We start from the raw sequence: 18,454 nt of genomic DNA, 5'->3' as shown, positions 1-18,454 counted from the left end.
GTATCTGTCAGTATAAGAGTTCAGAGTCGTCTCAGTATAAGAGTCCTGTCAGTATGAGTATTGTGTCAGAATAAGAGTTCAGGGCCCTGTCAGTCCAGAGTCCTGTAAGTACAAACCTCCTTTTCTCTTCTCTCCCCAGAAGCGAGGGGCTCTTGAACGAGGTGGTGCAGATGAACTTCGAGGTCGCCAGCTTCAGCAGCCTGTCCGGCACCCAGCCCATCACCTGGCAGGTGGAGTACCCTGGCCGGGGCATGGCGGACCAGGTCACCTCAGAGGTCTTCGTCAGCCAGAAGGACCTGGTGGGGATAGTGCCGCTGGCCATGGTAAGGCGCCTGCTGCAGCGAAGCGCCCATCACACCCCGCAGATGATAACACTTTGCCGACTGACTCCTTGGTGACTTGTTCACTGAGTTTCTATAGCGCCCACTACCAAGGTCTCTGGGCGCTGGAAAGACTCGCTAGAAAGGGGCTATGGGCAAGAATAATAACGAATCATTTTATATGGTGCACTTAAACTTCACAATCGAAAAAGAAAGAATTTGAGCAGCTATTTAAAGTGTAAGAGTCTTACTTCATCCGGAGGGCACTCTCTCACGAGGAGGTTTTCTTACTGATACATGTCTGCAGTCTAGGGTGGCACAGAGGTCGTGTATCTCTCACGAGGCCAGGCTCCTTGAGTAGAAAACTCGTCCTCAACTCGACCCCTCCCTCCACCAAACTCTACCTCTCCCCAGAGGCCACAGCACCTTGAGTAGAATAAGCCTCATCAACTATACCGCACTCTTCTTGAAAACTGTACTCTCCCACGAGGCAATAGCTCCTTGAGTTGAGTTGAGTTGAGTTAAGTTGAGTTGAGTTGAGTTGAGTTGAATACTTAACCTCAAATATACCCCTCCCTTCACCCAACTGAACCTCTCGCACGAGGCCATAGCACCTTGAGTAGAATACGCCTCATCAACTATACCCCACCCTCCAGCAAACTGTGCCTCCTCCACTGAAACACATTGAGGCAATAATCAGGCGTCACCACCTGCCCTAGACCCAACTCCGTGAGTAGAGTTCACCTGGGCAACGACAACCGAGCCCCTTGCAGACCACACTGTCTCTGCTACACCGCACCTCTTCTGCCCAACTACTAGCGGTGGGCAGCAAACTCCGCTCTGCCACATGGCGGAGCGTGCCCCTGTTGCCGGCCTCTAATTGAACACAACTTTACTTTACCAGTGCATAAAGGGTGGAGCGGAACTCTGTGGAATGCCACAAAGTTTTCATGCAACTCCGCAGAATTCCGCGTAGTACAACTCTGCGAACTCCGCCCACCCCTACACTACTAGAATAGATTCACACAATACCAGCACCAGACCACGCCCCCTGCAGTGAGCCATGGACCTTGCAGTGGAAGTCCGCGTGGCCAGGAGTCAAGTGCAGTGTTTGTTGCACCTTTTAGAATCCGATCTCACGGGGGAGAGAATTAAAATGTGCAATACGCATCACCTGTTACAATTTGCGTCCTTTAAAATGGGGCTTAACATGCAGACGGTGGTGCTGGGCACCCCAACATCTGCAAGTACCCGAATTTACTGGGCATCTTTTAGTAGTAACATTGCAGGGGACGTGGAAATTACCACAAAACTTGTAATTCTAAGCCCTGTGCGTTTGCAGAGGTTGGAAAGGATGGGCCACTTGTGATGCAGCATTAGTCAACAAAGAACTTTATGTACTGTAAAGCGCTCTGATATCCGCAAGGATCTTGTTTGCGCTCTATAAAACTTTTAAAATATATAAATAAATAAATAAACAACCCTTCCCTGTAGCAGATCACCAGCCCATCGCTACATAGCACCTGATTCACTGCACTAACCCCCCCCCCCCCCCCCCCCCCCCGGGGGTCCAGCACTTTCCATTCATGAAAGCCACAGACCCCTGATCGTCCACCAGAGCAGGGCTTCCCAAGCTGAGGGCCACGGATTGTTCTGGGTCGAGAAAGTCCGAGCTATAAATAAAGATGCTTCAATGCTGTAGGTATCTTGTCACATTTGCTGCACTTCAAAGACAGAGGTCAAATGTCAGGCTTTGTCTTCTGACAAAATGGATGCTCATGATTTTAGCAGGGGGATTGGTGTTTACAAACTCCTCTCTCCTTGCTGCCAGAGAAGGAAAACTAAAGTGAATGATGGGACAATCTTGCGGGGGGGTGGGGGGGGTGTCAGAGTGTGAATGAAAAGGTTGCAGGAGGTTGATTTTTGTAACACACAAGAAAATGTAAATACCTGTAAATAAACTGTATGTATTCAGCAGCCAGCAAAGAAAAAAGAAAGCCCTTTTTTCTAATTCTGAAGTGTGAAGGAAACAAATATTTTAATAGGATCAAAGCAATCAAGACACTTTACTCCCTGATGCGCACATGATCAATATTCACTGAAACTCGCTGTCCATACATTATTGTTTGTGAGCTGTATAGTTTTATCAGTGCAATGTCTGTGCAAACTTAGAGGTCTTTCAATGGAAAATGTGCCTCATGTAAATGGCACTGTGCTACCACTCGATGCGTTACTTACATTAAAAACTCTCCCGGCTCATGACCATTGAAGGTAGGCGGGTCACAAAAATGAGTTGTTCTAAAGAATTGGGTTGGGTTTCTAAAACATTTAGCACGCACTTTACCTTCAGACCACTCCTGCCCTACTAGAGAACACCCCCACCAATACAAGTTTCTTCCTTAACCAGACCCCCTAGGATATAGCGGCATGGATTCGCAAATTTAGCGGCACAAAAATGGAAATTTAGCGGCACAAATATGGAAATTTAGCGGCAATTTTGCGGCATTTTATTTGGCCATTTTTCCTACAACAAACACAGATATCTTAGTTTTTTTTAGTTATTTAACAACATGAAGCTATGTATATTTGGTTTATTTACAATGTAGACACTTTGTTTCCCTCGAAAAGCATGTACAGATATTCGAGTGTATCTCTGGATATGGTTTGGGAATTCTCAACATGTGTCAAATCCTGCTGCTGGTCGTGGGGAAATGAAGTGGTGAAGTATTCCAGGGGCGTGATGTCATTGGACAGTCCGCACCATTGGTCTCTTGAAGTGCGTGCTCTGCTTGTCGAACCAGACCTGGAGTAGGTGATGGCGTGACCGAGCGAGATGTCAAATGCAGAGTTCACCCGAGTCCACCGTGATGCACACCCTTTGGCTCACGGCCCTACTTATGCCTCGTCGTGATGGACGGTCAGGCGCGCAACACCCATTGGGCGCACGGGGCTTTAGCCCCCCCCCCGTCGTGTGTGTCAGCCAGGCCTGACACGTCTTCATGGGCTGGCGGCGTAATGCAGCGAATCAAAAAGACTTGAGTTGCTCCCCTACGCTATTTTTTTGTAAATTTTGCTGTTATAATTTACCGAATGTTTATGTCCATCCTGGCTAACCTAATCCAGTGATAGTGTCAACTCATTTATGGTTACAATATGCCAGCAGTGCACCTGGAGTGCCTAGCGTAAACCATATTTGCCAATTTGCCTGTCCAGCCCCCTTTCTAGACTTATTTTTGATAACACACAAGAGATGTAGACCATAGATTTATAACAGTATTTCGAGAGTGTATTGTATTTGTGTGCATCTCACCTGTGGCATTTTTTCTATGAAATACATATGTTCCCTTTTAAAAGCCTTTTGCTCGTTTGTAAGCACTCCCGAATTCAGGCTGATAAGGACCAAAGGCAATGTGAAACTAAAGGAGCAACTAATAACTCAAAAAGGCCCACCTTTCCGTAGTCCGGGATGTGACTTTTCACACAGATGACGCGAGACTTGGAGACTTTGACATTTCTCTTGGAACCTGGCGTCAGTGCCTGAGATTAGCCTATGCTGTCTCCTTCATGTTCCTGGAGAATTTATCATATGTTAAAAACAAATGACGATCAGCAAATGAGTGAAAATAGCAGAAGGGCATTAAAAAAATGAATATTAATGTTTACATATATGAGCGCCTACTAAAATGAGACTTTAAACTTTCTGGCGGCAGAGTTACCATTATTTGCACGCAGATGTCGAAAGATGCACTCTGCGCCATTAACAAACTTTTCAAACACGTACCAGTTCCTTAAAAAACACGATTTACACGTGCCTCCGACACATCTGTTTAATGAAGTGTGCAGCATAAATTAAAAATGTCTAGATTTAATCACGGATATTTTCAGGTACAGTATTATTCACAAAAATGTACAGGAGAGGTGTTATTCATAGAAATTGAACCGTAAAAGGGTTATGGTACAACTCCACTAACTAATAAAAGTTCTTTGTAGGATGTGGGAATACAGAACAGTGTTTTTATTAGATGTTTACATCCGGGGGACTGCCGGTCGGGAGTAATGATCTTTTAAAAAATCCTCATACTCCTAAGTCCAGTATCATACTTGAGTTCAAGTATGTAGTGCCCTCCAGGATTTTTTTCTGCTGCATTTAAACCCTCTCACTTGAGTGTTGGTAGATTCTTCATCTAAATCGTGCAGGTTTCTTAGGCTGGTATAAATTAAATGCTTGATATAATAGCTCACAGATCGCTGTTGAAAAAACAAACCCGAGATAAAAGCTGATCTCGTCTACAGAATGGGTGTGTGCCATGTGCTTTCCAGTATGGGGGTGGCTAATTATTCCAGCCCTAGGCAGAGGGGTCAAAGAAGGGTTGAAAAACAAAGCCGCATTAGCAAGTGAAAGGTCTTTTAATGACCTGTGAAGTACTCGGCGGCTGGCAGCGCGAAAACTGACTGTGTGTGTCCCGGGAAGCTGCTGACACACACGAGTGGGGAGGGGGGGCGCGGCTCACAGCTAATAAAAGGCATTGTTTGTTGGTAGAGACACTTTTATCGCGGCCAATATGGTTATTATCGCGGCCATCGCGGTAATCTGCCGATTTCGTGATTTTTTCGTGAATCGCGAAATCGCGATAAACTGGAGGGTCTGCTTAACTGGAACCAGGCCCCACCCCCTTCAGTGGATGACGTCGTTGAGCCCCTCCAAAACACAGTTCATCCACCAAACTGGCCCTCCCAAAGCTGCCCTGGAGACCCCACAGACAGTGCTCTTAGGCTGCAGGTGGGCTGAGCAGATATGGAAAACTAAAAATATTGGGGCATATTATCACGGGGTTTATCTCCGCTTTTTTGGCTTTAAAAGCCAAGAAAGCGGAGATAAAATGATCTCACTATTAACTAGCTGTCGGTAACACCGGTTAGCGACAGCTAGTAGGAGATAGCGACCATCTTGGGCCTCACTTTGCATGTCAGTGATATTTATCACTAATGACATGCAAAGTGGGCGTGCCAAGATGTTAGCGACTGAAAACATTCACTAACATCGCTAACTCCTATTACCAACTTTTGGAGATATTCGTGCTAAGCGCGAATATCTCCAAAAGCTAACACCTGCCCTGAGCAGTTCTTAGCCATGTTATCCAATGGGAGGTGGATAACATGGCTAAGAGCATTAGCTCGCTAATGCATGAATATCGCTGACTTTTCAGCTATATTCATGCATTGCGGCGATTTTTATCGCATTTGCGGTAAACCTTGGTAATACCAAGGTTTATTTGCGGTAAAAATCGCCGCAGCTCAGCGGTAAATTTTTGTCTCTAACCAAGCAATAGCGATAATTATCGTTATTGTTTGGTAATATGCCCCCTAGACATTTCACAAACACGGAAGTGGGGCTACAACTTTACATTGCTCGAGGGCTCAGTATGATTTAATTGGCAGTGTTCACCAACTTAGAAAACACATAAAATGAGGCACAAGGGGATTTATATGTGACTTTTGCAAACCGTGTCACCTGTGTTAATTACACTGCTGTCTGCTAGGGACTGCTAACTAGCTGTGCATTGGGACTAAAAAAAATGTGTCTCCCTCTACTTTCATTTGAATATCTCTGAACACCTGGAAAGGTGCAACATTTAATTAAACTTTGTTGCTATAAATGGTGGAAACCGGGACTGTCTCAGCATAGCTGGGACGCCAGGACTCCCTAATTACAGATGTTTATGGGACGTGTGAAGTGCAGCGGCTGAGGACACCTTGTGCAGAAAAGCACAATTTTCTATTTATATTCCCACTTGGCAGTCCTGTGTTTAATGTGTCCTTAGCTGGTGACATTCTGAAGCGAGTCCCTGTGGATACTTTGCTTGGCGCGCACCCCTCTAGTGTGAAGGTTGGGGATACTTTGCTTGGCGGGCACACCTCTAGTGCAAAGGTTGTGGATACTTTGCTTGGCGGTCACACCTCTAGTGCAAAGGTTGTGGATACTTTGCTTGGCGCGCACCCCACCAGTGCGAAGGTTGTGGATACTTTGCTTGGCACACACCCCTCTAGTGCGAAGGTTGTGGAAACTTTGCTTGGCGCACACCCCTCTAGTGCGAAGGTTGTGGATACTTTTCTTGGCGCGCACCCCTCTAGTGTGAAGGTTGCGGATACTTTGCTTTGCGCACGCCCCTCTAGTGCGAAGGTTGCATATCCTTTGCTTGGTGCGCACCCCACAAGTGCGAAGGTTGCGGATACTTTGCTTGGCGCCCACCCCACCAGTGCGAAGGTTGTGGATACTTTGCTTGGTGCGCACCTCACCAGTGCAAAGGTTGCAGATACTTTGTTTGGCGTGCACCCTTTTAGTGTGAGGGTTGCGGATACTTTACTTGGTGCGCATCCCACCAGTGCGAAGGTTGTGGAAACTTTGCTTGGTGCGCACCCCACCAGTGCGAAGGTTGTGGATACTTTGCTTGGCACGCACCCCACCAGTGCGAAAGTTGTGGATACTTTGCTTGTCGCGCACCCCACCAGTGCGAAGGTTGTGGATACTTTGCTTGGCGCGTACCCCACCAGTGTGAAGGTTGTGGATACTTTGCCAGGTGAGCACCCCACCAGTGCGAAGGTTGCGGATACTTTGCTTGGCGCGCACCCCTTTAGTGCTAAGGTTGTGGATACTTTGCTTGGCGCGCACCCCTCTAGTGCGAAGGTTGCGGATACTTTGCTTGGCGCTCACCCCACCAGTGCGAAGGCTGTAGATACTTTGCTCGGTGCGTACCCCACCAGTGCGAAGGTTGTGATACTTTGCTTGGTGCACACCCCACCAGTGCGAACGTTGTGGATACTTTGCTTGGCGCGCACCCCTCTAGTGCGAAGGTTGGGGATACTTTGCTTGGCGCGCACCCCATCAGTGCGAAGGTTGTGGATACTTTGCTTGGCGCGCACCCTTCTAGTGCAAAGGTTGCGGATACTTTGCTTGGCGCTCACCCCACCAGTGCGAAGGTTGTAGATACTTTCCTTGGCGCCTACCCCACCAGTGCAAAGGTTGTGATACTTTGCTTGGCGCGCACCCCACCAGTGCCAAGGTTGCGTATACTTTGCTGGGCCCGCACCACTCTAGGGCGAAGGTTGCGGATACTTTGCTTGGCGCGCTCCACTGTAGTGCGAAGGTTGCGGATACTTTGCTTGACGCGCCTCCCACTAGGTTTGAAGTTTTTTCCTAAAATGTCCTAAAATTGTCATGAAGGGTATTCTTGCAGTTCACAAAGAAATCAGTCCATGAGCTTCTACGTTAAAATCACAACTTTGGTGCCAGGGCACGAGTCGGGGTACCACGCGGGTGGACGGCATCCCCCCACTTATTTTACTGGGGGGACGCCGTCCCCCCTGCTCAAAAGCTGGACTTTCTAAGATGCGCTCGAATTCTAGATACGTTTTGTCTGGTGACAAAGTTGCACGCCTAAGTTGCCATTTATTGCCTGTTACGAATGGACAAGAGCCCCCTCCCCACCGTCACTAGATACCTAGACCTAGAAGGGTAGCGCTTGCCCGACTCACTTCTAGCCACTTTGCTAACACTTATCAGAAATGGTACATGTTAAGAGTCTTTGCAGTAAAAATGTTTGGATCAGCACCAACAATGACAAATGAGTATTTCCTCATGAGAACCAACATCTGAGAATGTACGCTAAGTAAATGTATTTTGCATTATACCTTTTTTCCGTTTCTTTTTTTTTATTAGGTATGTAGCTTGTATTGGTGCTGTCTGTGCTTGTTCTGGGAGGGGTCACTGGGCCGCTGTACTTTGTCAATTTCCTGTCATTTGTCGTCTTCCAGCAACGTGGTGACTGAGCCCAGGTCTGTGTCTTGTCCCAGTGTACGGGGACGTCTGTCCTCCGGGGCTCAAGGTACTCCAAGATATAGAGGAGACATTTCTACACTAAGCCCTTATAATGTTGTAGAGCTCACTATACACTTGTATGTAGCTTGGCGCTTGAATGATGAAATGTTATCATTACCCAATTTACTGTACTTAGTTTATCTTGAACGGAAGGATGGGGGGGAGAGGTACATGCAGGGATGAGAGGCTGCCTTCATGCTACAGGCATAGATCTGTACAGCACAAGCTCAAACCACTGAGACATATCGATGAAAGGCTGAGCTGTGATGTGATCAGGAGTACAGCTTTGCGAATATTTTACCAAATAGGAGTGGGTTTTCTTGTTCCCTTCTACTAATTTAAACCTCCTGGCTTTTGTACCCAGTCATTGGCGTTGTAACCTTGTAACCAATTGCTGCTTTTCTTTGTTTCGTATAAAAAAAATCAAAAAATGATGTCACGCAAAGAATATCACATTTTATGCCCAGAAAAGCATCTAACGCCCCTACTCGGAGAGGAACTGTTATGCTGGAAGCTGGTGACATGCCCAGCAGAGCTGGGGAAGGGATTAACACCAGAAGACCCAAATCATTTCCCAGCACGGCACTTGCAAGATGAAAGTCCCACTATGCCCCACAGAGAATGGTTTGAGGCTCTCAGTAGATGGCATCAGAGATCAAGGCGGGGTGTGGTTAGCCACTCCCTGGGCCTACACAGCACAGAGCGAGAGGGGGAGGTGGTGGGGGGGGGGGGTTTCCTTCAGCAGAAAATTACCTCCAACTGTGGGCCCAGATACAGGGCTGAGGCAGAGGCTCCTGATTGGAAGTACAATTGTTAGAGCATCTCATGTTTGGTGAGTGCATGGCCAGACTCCAGTAGAACTGGAGAAAACAAGAACTGGGTTCACAGTCAGTGCCACTGGATATATGCTGCACGGTAGACTAAATTATGCAGCAATAAAAGGCAAATTATGCGCATAATGTGGTAATTTTTTTATAGTTTTATTCGGTAACACGATCTGGGCAAAGATTTCAACTCATTAGTACCAGAGGGGGGAGAGAGTAACACAAAGCACCCTGTCGTAACGTCACTTCCTGTTGTGATGTCACTTCCTGTGACACTACCTAACTTGGAGAGTTCCCCCGCTTCTTTTTTTAGGACTTGTGCCCTGTGTGGTGCCCTTTTAAGTTTTTTACAGTAAAAAGTGATCGCTATGCTCGTCCAGTTTCAAAGTCACTAGTGAAATGGTTTCAAGGATAACTTGTGAGAAAGGGACACATCTCAAACCACGGGTCACCCAAAGGGAGGGGCCAGAGCTCTAAGGCACCGTCATGGGGTAACCTTCCCTCAAGTAAAATCTCCCTCAATGTTTGCGGAGTACCGGATCCACTCAGAAGGCTGGATCATGAGTCCGTCATTTTTTATTAACCCCTGTTTACGCACAGGTTGGAATTACAAGTTGCGAGTTATTTAACACATCCGTTAATTATTAGGTGAATATCTCAACCTCTGTTGAATTTCGACCAAACCTGACAAAATTTAACAGGGGAAACACATACGGTAATGACCATATAATGCAGATTTTGAATTCTGCATGAAATTCCCTAGAAACTAGTGATATGTGCCTAAGGCACTCTGGTACCTGTCATGGTCAATAAATCACACCTAAACTTGTAATAAGGTCCGAAGCATGCAGGAGTCGCCCCACAGACACTGGGTTGCCCATAAACTCAAGAGCTGAGGTAGTTTCAGACTTTATTAAAAAGTCCCCCCATCCGCCCCTTGTCCACAAGATGTCTTCATCAGCAGCACACAGCCCCCTCCTCGCGCACCTCCCTGCACCTGTCGCTGCACATTTCTGATGCCAGGAATCACCTCTACTTGAGGAGTAAATGTGATTTAGGGAGAGGCAAATAACCCTGCAGCTTCCTCGCAGATTGCTTTACCGCCCCCAGAAGACGCCCCTGGCTGCAATCTCTTCCCGGGTATCAGGGGAGGGGGCGCTGTTTCCAGGTGGGAAACTCTAACCAGATGAAGCGGGGCTCAGCCAATCACAGCCCTTCCCAGGGGAGTCGCACATCAATTACCCAAAATTGCTCTATTTTGCCTGCAATCTAAAGAGTGTGATGACTGGAGAGCTGCGATCTTGCGTCCTTTGACTGCGCCGGGGCAAGGGGGGCGCTTCTAGGCGCTGCCTGGGATGAGAAGTGGTCCCTGCCCTATCATCTGTGCCTCGATGAACAGAGGTTTTCAGCACTGACCATGGGTCGAGCGCTCAGACAGGGGGAGGCCATTCTTCAAAGACTGATAAACCTGTGACTGACCCCTGTACAGGGGGGCTGGAGCGGCCTTTGAGTGACCCCTAAACACGAGGAGCTCTTCTGGCGGCATCCCTGCAGTAAAGAGAGTGCACATCGGGAATGCTCTATTATTTTTTTAGTTCCCAAGATGTGAAACTCTCTCTCTTTCTCTTCAGACAGGAAACAAACTGAACTGTCATTCCTTAAAACAATGAAAACACCGCTGTTCAGATCGATCTGGAAGAGGCCGCACGGTCAGGGCTGGGTTTGCGTTTGGGAGCAAAACTGTAGCGCCGGGACACTTAGTCAGAAGTAACTCGGCGCTTTATAGATGACTTTATTATGATTGTTATTATAACTCTGAAGGGATACTGCCCAGCCAGTCCCCTGTGGAGGGTGTTCCTGCATCCAGGTTTTTAAAGGGTTGGGCACTAGGCCAGGTTTTACCAGGAGGGGAAACTCACCTGTAAAAGCTGCCCCCTAGAGGTGGAATATTCATTTCTTATGTTATGTTATGTTAAGAAATTTACTAAAGCGTTCGCATACCCTGGGCTGTCTCGGCAAACAGACATGAGAGACATTGTAAAAGTAAATTATTGTAAAGCTAGGTGTTCAGAAGTTTTCTTAACAGCAAAAGAGATGGTGCGGACCTGCTCTTTACAGCCAGTGCTTAATTTGAGAATGTGCTTTCAGGTGCTCAGCACCAGCAATTCTTTCACAGGGCCGGGGCTACAATTTCTGAATCTGCAGGTGGTGGTCTCAATATTAATTGTTCAATTCAAAATAAAAAGAATAACATACATTGCATGGTGACTGGCTGGTAAATGTTCATAGACAGGCCAGCATACGCCTGTCCAGGCAGGCATGATTGTGTACCACCACGTTAGTGATGATGTCATCACGCAGATCACAAATCCAAAAAGTCATCGACAAACTATGGCTTGCATTCTATTTCCCAGAGTCTGCTGCACCCTGCCACTGCCTGAGCCTAAACCTCCCATTGGATAATTGTAGCTTGATGGAGATGAGGCAAGGAAGCTGCTAGAGCGCATTTAGAACTTGGGAGTGAGGGCTCTTGAGGTAGAATTATGAAAGTAAGTGTGGACTTTCCACTTGCTGCATAGCCAGAGTAGCATGTCCTGCAGCACTGCATTGCTGCTATCCTCAATGGGCTTGATGTGGCTGTGGCCCAACACTACTTTTGTGCGCCATGGCGTCACCTGTAGAATCTGTGTGCTCCCCCCAGCATGGTAATTGCTGAGTGTGAGTGAGTCCAGTAGGCACCACAGCCATACTTACCGGCATTGGCAGAATTATTGCTGGGGACAATGCCTGTGCTGTAGCAGGCAGGATCACAGCAAGCTGAGCAGTGGATGCGGTCGCCATCCCTGGACCTACTAATTGCAGGCAGCACTAGCAGTGACATCACCTGCTGTGCTCAAGCAGCCGCCCGTTCCGCAATAACCCCAGTCATACCACACTGATTAATATATGCAAAAAAGCATTTTCCTTTGGTGTACATTTTCTTTTAGAACTCGGTGTAGGTAAGAAAGTAAAATACGTCATCTTCCGCTTCTTTAGGAATGACAACAGGAAAACGCAGAGTTCAAAATAGCAGGGACATGTACAGGCTGACAACAGGGGTCACAGGCAGCAGCAGTGTTAGAGAAGAGCGACAGCAAGAGTAAAGAGGAGAAAGAAACAACAAGAGAGGAGAGAGATGAAACGGAGCAAAGTAGAAGAAAAGGAGGAGAGTAAATCAGATACAAAGAGAAAGCAGCCATGATGTGACGAAGAGAGCATTAAGAAGAGAGAAGATAGAATGAAAGGATGTAGAGGGCAGGACAGAGAAAAAAAGCAGACAAATGATAAAATGGAGACACAGCTAATCACTACTAGAGAGGGATAGTAAAGAGCCAAGATCGAGGGGAGAGAGAGCAGAGCATGGATAAAAGTGAAAAGGAAAAAGAGAAGGGCTAGAATGAATAGAGGGCAAATCAGAAATACAGGGAATAAGGTAACCCACCAGGTGTGACAAAGATGATAGAAAACAATTAGAGAGGTGAGAAGATGGGCTCTTAGAGAAAAGACTTAGAGGACAGACAACAGATCAAGGTTAGAAGATAGAGACTGAGTCAGTGAGAGTGTTTGAAAGTGGGGCTCACCGGAGGAAGAAGTGAGCGGTGGCCTCATTGGCAAATATTTTCAGCACCTGCACTTCTTTTTTTACAAATTAGGCACTGTTTATAGCTCTTAAAGACCTCAGTGTTTACTGCACCGGACGTGAAGCTACTTCCTGCCCATCGGGTTGCTTAAACCTGAAGGTGGAGTCTTTCTTTGTTCCCCCTCACCTACGGTCCCTGTTTGGTTCATACCAGGATAAAGCCTCTTACACATTCCAGGCCTGTCTCGTGCAAGGCCTTGAAGGTTAAACACAAGGCTGTGAATTGAATTTGGTTTCTGACCGTTGACCAGTCATTGACGCTTGGGAGACGAATAATATTAGGGGATGCCTGGGAGTGCTCTGGCAGCAGCGTTTTGTAATATTTGCAATTTTTTCAAATATTGTTCCTGTAAGTTAATGCATAGGCCATTACAGTAATCCGTCCTTTCATTCAAGCGCTGTTGATGATCCGGACGAGGAAGTTTGTACCCAAATCATACAGGTCTGCCGATGGTCAGCGCTTCGGACACCGGTTCTAGGAGCAGCGGGCAGGAATTTGGACAATATGCTGGTGCTGGCTTCCCAACAATAGAGTGGAACAGATGGAAGCTGCCCAAGCTCACACACTCATCAAAGAGGAGCCAGGAGCACACCCCAGATAAAAGAGGAAACCATAGACATTCAGCACCAAAACCAATGAGAGAGAACTCTGAGACTCCACCAGGCAGAGCTAGCGCTATACCAACTGTGCCATGGAACTGTGCCTGTGAGCGAAGTGCCCTACGTACAGCATGGCCTACGCCAAATGGGGCAAGATCAAGCACATTGGCTGTGTTTGCTGAGGAAGAGGAGGAGGAGGAGGAAGAGAAGGAGAAGGAGGAAGAGGAGGAGGAGGAGGAGGAAGAGGACCATTGGGCTAGTGGCTACCCCTACAGCAGTGAGACACCTGAGAATGAAGTCTCATCATCAGACGCGTCCCTCGTGATGTCACAGCAGACAGTAGCTTTGAAGAGGATGAGGAGGACATGTCCCTTTTCTCTTGCACCAACATCCATGGGAGGCCAAGAAGGCCGCAACCAACATGTGACGTATGCATCCAAGGCCAGCACGTCACAGGACGTCACCGCACGTCACAGCACGCACAGACTCAGTGGCCTCCATCCATGTGATCGACCAGGAGCAGCTGTGGCCCCTGACCCCGACCACAGTTGGGAGTCATGAAAATCAGAATCTATGCGTATGGCAGCAACGCTCCAATTGCAGTCCATCTACACTAGATTCTACGGGACATAGGGGCATATTAGCAAGAAATAGTGCATTTTTTTTATTGCTGCCTATCGCTGGATATTTTAGCGGAGAAAACATGCTATTAGCAACGTTTTTCTTCATTGTGCTAAAATATCCAGCGATAGTGGCGAAATCCAGCGATATTCTCACATTAACGCCAAAGGGGACTAAACCTGCACATCCACCTCCCATTGGATAAACAGGTAATTTAGGTTTTTAGCAGGTGTTAGATTCTAGTGATAATCGTGCTTAGCGCGAATATTTCCAACGCTAAGCCTGCCTTACTAATAGGCGATAGCGACGTTAGCGACTGCTCTCAGTCACTAACAGGTTGGGTACGCCCACTTTGCATGTCATTAGCGATAAATATCGCTGACATACAAAGCGGGCCCCAAACTGGTCGATATAACCTAAAAGCTATCGCTAACTGCTGTTAGCGATATCTTGCTAATAGGTAGCTAAAAATATCGCCGCTTTAGCAGCAAAAAGTGCCGCTAGAGCGGTGATCTGGCCCTTGATAATATGCCGCATAGTGACCAGGTGGAGCTGTACCCACTTCCATTTTTCATCAAATTCCTTGACTGGAGCGAATGTTCAAGCGCCTGGTCATGAACTGCAGGTCCTGCAGCTGAAGAGTGGAGGGGCCGACCTACTGCAGGTATGACAGGGGGTGCTCTTCGGGTAGCAGTCCTGGGTAGACGCCAGTGCTGATTCCCAGCATTTCCCGATGGGTGACTGGCACTGATGTTGACGGATTCACGCGTCAAGTTCCCTCCTGTGGAGCTGGTGGGAGCCACGGCATCTGAAGATGTCAACTCTCAGCTTGGAAAGAGAATCCCCACCTTTGGAACACCAGAGCAACTCCAAGCTGACAATGGCGGCCATTTCAGGGCGATGATTTCAAAGTTATCCCAAGCAGCTGGGTGTGATTCACTACGAAATAATGCCCGTATGGTCACCGGCGAATGGAAAGCAAGGCCCAGAGAGTGGAAGGGAGTAAGGATGTGGCAGGTCTCCTTAAAACTTATCGAGAGCATAATGCAGTACGTGGAGCCGCACAGGCCCCGCCCCCCGCACAGGCCCCGCCCCCGCCATAGAGCTGTTCGGAGATTTCAGCAGGCGACTATACTGTTCACCAGGGCTTTAAGTGGGCCGGGTCTGTCCGGGTCTGAGCACCGGCAGGTTTTTTTTGGGGCCTTCGAAACGGGTCTCTATCGGGCTCTATTTTCCCGCTGGCAAAGGTAGTCCGTTCTTTCATATTTTTTTTCAGACCCGTTTCGAGGGCCCCAAAAAACTGCCGGTGCTCAGACTCTGCCTCTGCCCACTTAAAGCCCTGGCGGTTGCTGCTCGTTTGGGAAACCTGTCTGTGACATTTTGCACTACTGCAGTGAGAGCTCAGTTTCCTCACTCAGTAGTAGTCACGGCATGACTCCACGGCACGACGGCATGACGTCATGCCAGGTGAGAGCTTTGTCGTAGGAAGGGAAATCCTTTAGAAGAGCCATTTTCTCTCAGGATTTCCCTTCTCTTTCCAGCGCAGAAGGAACGTCGTGGTGGTGCCAGCGCTGGACTTCTACCATCGTAGGAGCAACGTCGTAGATGAGGAAAAACTGAAGAGGCAGAGGCCCCCAGGCAGCCTGCTCCAGCACGACCTACCCGACCTTCACTTGATGAATTGGCGCCGTGTTTAGAATTGGAGAGTTCAGGGAAATTAATTAGTTACAGCATTTTTCACCTGTGTAGCCCCATCCTTGATCGGTAAGTGCAGTGGGTTATCCCCACAGTTTGATTATAATCGTTTTTTTGTTTCAGCTTGCATAACGTGTAGATTCTAGACACAAACTTGCATCTTTGTTTTTTATGCGTGTTTTGTTATTGACAGCCAAGTGCCTCCTGGCAAGGGACTGTACTCTGCAACTAATTGTTTTGTCACTTTTAGTTACTTGATGCTTATCTTTGACTCTGAGATGTATATTATCCAAAGGGTACGTCGAAAAACTGTACAGTTTTATTTGGGAGAAAGTCACGGGTGGTGGGGGGATTAAAGGGACTGTACAGGTGGTTGGGGCCTGCATCTGGGCTGGAGAAGGTGGGGATGGCCGGTGTCTGTGCTGGACAGGTGGGGATGACCGGTGTCTGTGCTGGAGAGGTGGGGAGGGCCTGTGTCTGTGCTGGAGGGGTGGTGGGGTCTGTATCTGTGCTGTAGAGGAGGTGGGGGCCTGCATCTGTGCTGTAGAGGTGGTGGGGGCCTGCCTCTGTGCTGGAGAGGTGGTGGGGGCCTGGATATGTGCGGAAGGGAGGATCGGGGCCTGTGCCTGTGCTGTAGAATTGGTGCGGGCCTGGATATGTATAGGAGAGGGGAGGGGGGCCTGCGTCTGTGCTGGGGGGTGAGGGGGTGGGGTGGAGAGGGCCTGTGTCTGTATAGGAGAGGTCCTGTGTCTGTACTGGAGAGGCGGTGAGGGCCTGTATCTGTGCTGTAGAGGTGGCGAGGGCCTGTATCTGTGCTGGAGAGGTGGCGAGGGCCTGTGTCTGTGCTGGAGAGGTGGCGAGGGTCTGTATCTGTGCTGTAGAGGTGGTGAGGGCCTGTATCTGTGCTGGAGGGGTGGGGAGGGCCTGTATCCGTGCTGTAGAGGTGGTGAGGGCCTGTATCTGTGCTGTAGAGGTGGTGAGGGCCTGTATCTGTGCTGGAGGGGTGGGGAGGGCCTGTATCCGTGCTGTAGAGGTGGTGAGGGCCTGTATCTGTGCTGGTGCTGGAGAGGTGGCAAGGGCCTGTATCTGTGCCGGAGAGGTGGGGAGGGCCTGTGACTGTGCTGGAGGGGTGGGGAGGGCCTGTATCTGTGCTGTAGATACTTATTAAATATACTTTTTTGGCTATTTTATTATCCTTTGCTGGATGCGACTTAATGATTTTCTTAAGCACACAATGCTAGCTATCTTGATTTAGACCACGCCCCTACTTGGATAGACCACACCCCTACTCGGATAGGCCACACCCCTTTTAGAGCACCCCCAGTTTTTTTTCCCACTTAAAGCCCTGCTGTTCACTATTCCCGATTTACACTCACTACAGTTGAAACACATTTTAGTTTACACTCACTATATTGTAAACTCGTTCAGACTTACACTCAATGCTGAACACCACTACACAACAGAATCGTGCTGCACACGCACTGTGCACTTCCCTCACTATGCGACGCATTCACTGTACCTCAGACTCCACCCTTGACACTACAGCACAGCTCTCTCGCACTGATGCACGTCCCCTTGCTGTGCTCTGATTGTGCCGACCACGCCCCCTCCTGCCCTTCACACCCAGTGCACGCACTTAGCTCCTGTGCAGTGCAGTGCTCAGTTCAGTACCCAGATCCCCCACCCCGCCCTCCAAGGCGCAGGCACACGGGTGATGCCTGATGGCAGCGCCTGCTCTGAGCCATGCACGCCCCTAGAGCCCCCGTGCACGACAGATGTACTCCTGCGTGTAATTAACTGTCGCAGGCGTCACGCACTTCAAATCACCACTTTCAGCCTTTGCTGTTTGCTTTTTCGAAGCACCGTGCTTGACTTTGCAACCCCTAAACCCCCACCTCCCCTCCCCAACCACACACACGTTCGTACAGTTTCAAACACATTCACTTGGCACGTTTAATACCATGTTTGCGTGCGCACCCTGTGCCTGTAAACAGATTTTTGTCAGAAAGTGTTATTTCGTTAAACCTTATTTACCCCTGTTTACCCAGAAACACGCGCCGTTCTTCCCGCCTCGCCGTGGGGCTGGCTGCTAGTGGGTACCATATGCTGGTGCTTTATTTGTCAGCAGCGCCTGCTGTGCCGCAGTGGGAGGAATGAAGCACTCTCGCTTCCTGGCGCTTTGGAAGCCGCTCTCTGCAGCAGGGGGACTTCCGGGAAATGTTAATTTTCCGCTAAAGTGTGTAAAATGTTTTTTTTTGTAAGATCTGCTTCATTTCAAGATACAGGGCTGCACAGGCTGGTGGGCGGAGCCTGCACGTGCAGCACGCACCCTGGCATAGTGCGTGCCCTCCGGCCCCAGCTATCAGTGACTGGAAAAGGCAGCGCCTTAACACTTCAACAACAGGCGCTATGAAGAACTGCAGGCATGCCCTGCGAAAGCCCACTCTGGGCCGGCACAAGGGTAGGGCGGTGCGACTTGTGCAGCCGCACCGGGTGCAGAGCTGGGGGACCATGTTTCGAAGTAACTTATGTGTTTACAAGCACCTGCCTGGGACTTCTTTGTGGGTCCAACAGTTTTCAGGCAACAATAAAAATGTCAAGATAACTCTGGCGATTAATGTTCCTGCTGGAGAGAGAGAGGGTTTAATCTAGTGGAAGCTGAGACTCACCATAAAGTAGCGCAGAGGGTTAATATCCCTGCTGCAAAGACCTTATAACATGCAGATCGCAGAGCTGTATTTTATGTGGCTAGATCAGTGGGTTGCTGTTTTTACCACAGATAACCTTTTGTTACTTGCAGGTCATAAGTTATAATTCTGACATAGCTCAGTGACCTATG

The 18,454-nt window shown here is 48.5% G+C and overlaps 1 protein-coding gene across 2 annotated transcripts in view; it reads left to right on the top strand.

Moving 5' to 3' along the window:
* The window catches only part of TMEM132C (transmembrane protein 132C), a 1,238,854-nt gene that overhangs the window by 783,162 nt on the left and 437,238 nt on the right, over window positions 1–18,454 (top strand). The window contains exon 4 of one of the 2 annotated variants that reach the window (XM_086942679.1): window positions 143–323. In XM_086942679.1, the coding sequence (XP_086798805.1) occupies window positions 143–323 (181 nt within the window). Of the gene's footprint in view, window positions 1–139; window positions 324–18,454 lie in introns of both variants that reach the window. The other variant, XM_086942678.1, reaches the window with a different exon arrangement.

Source organism: Lissotriton vulgaris, chromosome 11 (assembly GCF_964263255.1).
Source record: "Lissotriton vulgaris chromosome 11, aLisVul1.2, whole genome shotgun sequence".
Classification (NCBI taxonomy): Eukaryota; Metazoa; Chordata; class Amphibia; order Caudata; family Salamandridae; genus Lissotriton; species Lissotriton vulgaris.
Note: the sequence above shows the minus strand (reverse complement) of the source record. Positions and strands in the feature narration are given on the sequence as shown.